This window comes from Geospiza fortis, unplaced genomic scaffold (genome assembly GCF_000277835.1).
Source record: "Geospiza fortis unplaced genomic scaffold, GeoFor_1.0 scaffold599, whole genome shotgun sequence".
Lineage (NCBI taxonomy): Eukaryota > Metazoa > Chordata > Aves > Passeriformes > Thraupidae > Geospiza > Geospiza fortis.
The window spans coordinates 303263-306954 of record NW_005054605.1 but is presented as its reverse complement, the minus strand read 5'-3'; the positions used below and the strand labels follow the sequence as shown (position 1 = coordinate 306954).

The 3692-nt window shown below is 54.7% G+C and overlaps 1 protein-coding gene across 1 annotated transcript in view; it reads left to right on the top strand.

The window, feature by feature from the left end:
* LOC102045328 (tubulin alpha-1A chain) overlaps positions 1-1712 on the top strand; it is a 2504-nt gene extending 792 nt beyond the window's left edge. The window contains exon 3 of the mRNA XM_031064573.1: positions 554-1712. Within this exon, the coding sequence (XP_030920433.1) occupies positions 554-1534 (981 nt within the window). The 3' untranslated portion in view covers positions 1535-1712. The remainder of the gene's footprint in view (positions 1-553) is intronic.
* Positions 1713-3692: the final 1980 nt, after the last annotated feature.

The following is a 3692-nucleotide window of genomic DNA, read 5'->3' as shown; positions in this document are numbered from 1 at the left end:
CTGAGCTCGGCAATTCCCTCTTTGTTCCCACTCGGCTCCTGACGTGGCCGAGTCCAGCTGCGTGTGCTGGGGACGGGCAGCCCCAAACCGGTCCCTTCCAGAGTCATGTGGCCGTGACAGTTCACGGTCAAACTTGTCCCCGCTCTGCTGCTGAGCCAGTGGCAATTCTGCCCTTTGAGGTGCCCCTGGGCACTGCCTCACCCCAGAGGCCAAGCAGCTTGGGTGATTCACTGTGAGTCAGTGGGTAAAACATGGAGTCAGTGCCACCCCGTCCCCCATCCTGCTGGCTCTGGCTCTGCTGCTGGAAAGCCCCCAAATGTCCTTGCGAGGCCATGGAGAGGAAGGAGTAATTTCTGCTGCCTGCAGTAAACGTGCCCCTCCTTGTCTCTACAGAGTGTCCCCAAATCCCTGCAGGACGGGGTCCCTTTCCCTGGACCTGGTGGGAAGGTCCTGAGATCCTGGGAGGAAAATTTTCCTTCCAGGGCAAGTCAGTAACAAATGAAGTTCAGAATTCCTTATGGTTTGGTCTTGTTTTCCCTTTCCCACCTGGCAGGCTGACCAGTGCACAGGGCTGCAGGGCTTCCTGGTGTTCCACAGCTTTGGCGGTGGCACCGGCTCTGGCTTCACCTCCCTGCTCATGGAGCGCCTCTCTGTCGACTACGGCAAGAAGTCCAAGCTGGAGTTCTCCATCTACCCAGCCCCGCAGGTGTCCACAGCCGTGGTGGAGCCCTACAACTCCATCCTGACCACCCACACCACGCTGGAGCACTCTGACTGTGCCTTCATGGTTGACAATGAGGCCATTTATGACATTTGCCGTAGGAACCTGGACATTGAACGCCCAACCTACACTAACCTCAATCGCCTCATCGGTCAGATAGTGTCTTCCATTACTGCTTCCCTTAGGTTCGATGGTGCCTTAAACGTGGATCTTACGGAGTTCCAGACTAACCTGGTGCCTTACCCTCGCATCCACTTCCCACTGGTGACCTACTCCCCGATCATTTCTGCAGAGAAGGCGTACCACGAGCAGCTCTCTGTGGCTGAGATCACCAACGCCTGCTTTGAGCCGGCCAACCAGATGGTCAAGTGTGACCCTCGGCACGGCAAGTACATGGCGTGCTGCCTGCTGTACCGCGGGGACGTGGTGCCCAAGGATGTCAACGCCGCCATCGCCACCATCAAGACCAAGCGCACCATCCAGTTTGTGGACTGGTGCCCCACTGGTTTCAAGGTGGGCATCAACTACCAACCACCCACGGTGGTGCCCGGGGGCGACCTGGCCAAGGTGCAGAGGGCTGTGTGCATGCTGAGCAACACCACGGCCATCGCCGAGGCCTGGGCCCGCCTGGACCACAAGTTTGACCTGATGTACGCCAAGAGGGCCTTTGTGCACTGGTACGTGGGGGAGGGCATGGAGGAGGGCGAGTTCTCGGAGGCCCGTGAGGATATGGCAGCCCTGGAGAAGGATTATGAGGAGGTGGGGGTGGATTCTGTGGAAGGGGAGGGAGAGGAGGAAGGGGAGGAATACTAAACTCACAAGGGTGCTGCTGGAACAGGGAACATAAATTAGTTGAAGACCCCGCGGGGTCTGTAGCAGTGTGTGCGCCGCGCTCTGTCCTGTCAATGGTCTGTGCTTCAATGGAAAAAAGTCTGTGACGGACTCACCCGTCCTCTCCTGTGGGTCTGAATAAAAAGCATTCCCTGTCTTACCCTGCCTCTGGTGTCTTCACTCCCCGTGGCAACGTCCCTGCCTGGCTTTGACACTGTCCCCACCAGCACATGACACGGTCCTGCAGTCCCTGTCTGCACCCAGGGTCTCCACCCTGTCCCTGAGCGTGTGCTGGGGTTGTGGTGAGTTCAGCACCCTGCCAACCCCCCAAACTGGTCCTCCCAAACCCATGCTCCTTCCTCATCCTGGTGGGCTCGGTGTTGTACCCCCACCCCAAGGGCTGGGGAAGTGGAGAGGGTTGGATTTTTTAGTACTAGGAATCAAGTGAGTACATTGGGGTTTCAACTGCTCTGGGTGGGCTGGAGATGCCTGAATCTCCCCTGTTGAACAGAAATCTTTGGTGTCTCTGCTACCTCCTCTGCCTGGGCAGGGGTGGGGCTGCATTGCCCTGGGGATGGGGAGGGGAAGCTCTGCCCACCACGGGTGGGACTGCTGGGCATGAGGGTTCCCTTCATCCAGTCAATGTATTCTTCAGTTCCTCTGGCTCTTTCAGGGATGAGGAATTGGCCCTGTTGGTCCCAGCCACTGAAGGGGAGGGGGAAATGTCATTTCAGCCCCCTGGAATGGGGGGAGCCTCTTCACCCTCCCTTTCTTCTCCTTTCACCCTGTCCCTCACGGCTCCACACAGGGATAAATAATGAAGGGGAAGCTGAATGCAGAGTGAAACTTGAGAGGCTGATGCAGCTGGGAGGGGGGGGACCCCTGGGACCCTCATTTGTGAGCTGCACCCCACCCTCTTCTGCACTTAGCTCAGGCTAAGCCTTGATGGGCAGCACCAGGGCCAAGCTCCTGGAGTCCAGCAGCTCCCAGGAATTTGTGTTGTCAAACCAACTCCTTGATTTTAAGGAACAGCCTTGGGAAGTTAATTTTTTTCTGAAGGACAACGCAAGTGTGACAACATGTTTGTTATCGAGCTTTCAAAGGAAGATACAAATTGTAGCCAGGATAGAAAATTAGGAGAACTGAAAAGCCAACACTTGCAGTGTTAAAACCGGCAAGTCCTGGGTTCACCTGGAGAACTCTCAAGGATGGTGAACTCATAAATTTGGGATTCTTGGAGGGTGAACAGAGCTTGGCCTGATCCCCCAGAATTGAGCCCCCCTTGGCCTGCTGAGAAGACACAAAGGCACTGATGGCAATACTGAACTCAAGGTGGATTTTTTACAGGTATTTTTTACACCTGCACATGCTCTTCGGGTATGTGTGTGTGCAAGGGTGAATTTTCTGTAGCAGATGTCTGAGGAATGTTGCTCTCAGATTCCTTCTTAAGTGCTTTAGATTCATAAATAAAATAGGCCTGTGTGTTACTGTTGTGCCTATAGTAAATTTTATATGAGTCTGTTGATAAATTATTTAAATTAAGCTCTGAGTTAAGTGCTCTTTAGGCTTAAACTGTTGGTCAAGCCCAGGGCTCAGTTTGACGATGGGGTAGGGGGTCACTCTGCCCACTCTGACTCAGTGGGACGATCTCAATTATTATTCCATTTTATCATTCTTTTCCTATCCCCAGTTCATTTTTAGTTCAATCTACTTTCACACTGATCAATTTTAAATTTCAGCCCCGTTTTCCTCTGTCGGCTTTCACTACTGAGTCACCGAGGGAAGTCACCGGTGGATTCTGTCCCGCTTTCACTTTAACATTAAACCTGCTTTTGCTCGTTTCTTGAGCGACCCAAAACACTTCCTAACACCATTCCAGAGCTGACGTGATGCGCGGGGAATTCATGGCGAGGTGGATGTGTGTAACAAACCCCTCCCTCCACAAAACACCCATTCCACAAACAGAACCGGCACCCAGCACTTCCAGCACCACCCGCCCCCCAAATTCCACCCGGGACCCCCAAACTGAGAGCGGGGTGGGAGCAGCTTGAAGGGGGCGTGGGGGGACAGCCGGTTCTTTCCCGGTGGGACCGGAACGGCCATGCGGACACGCGGCCAGCGAGGCAAATGGCGGGGAAGC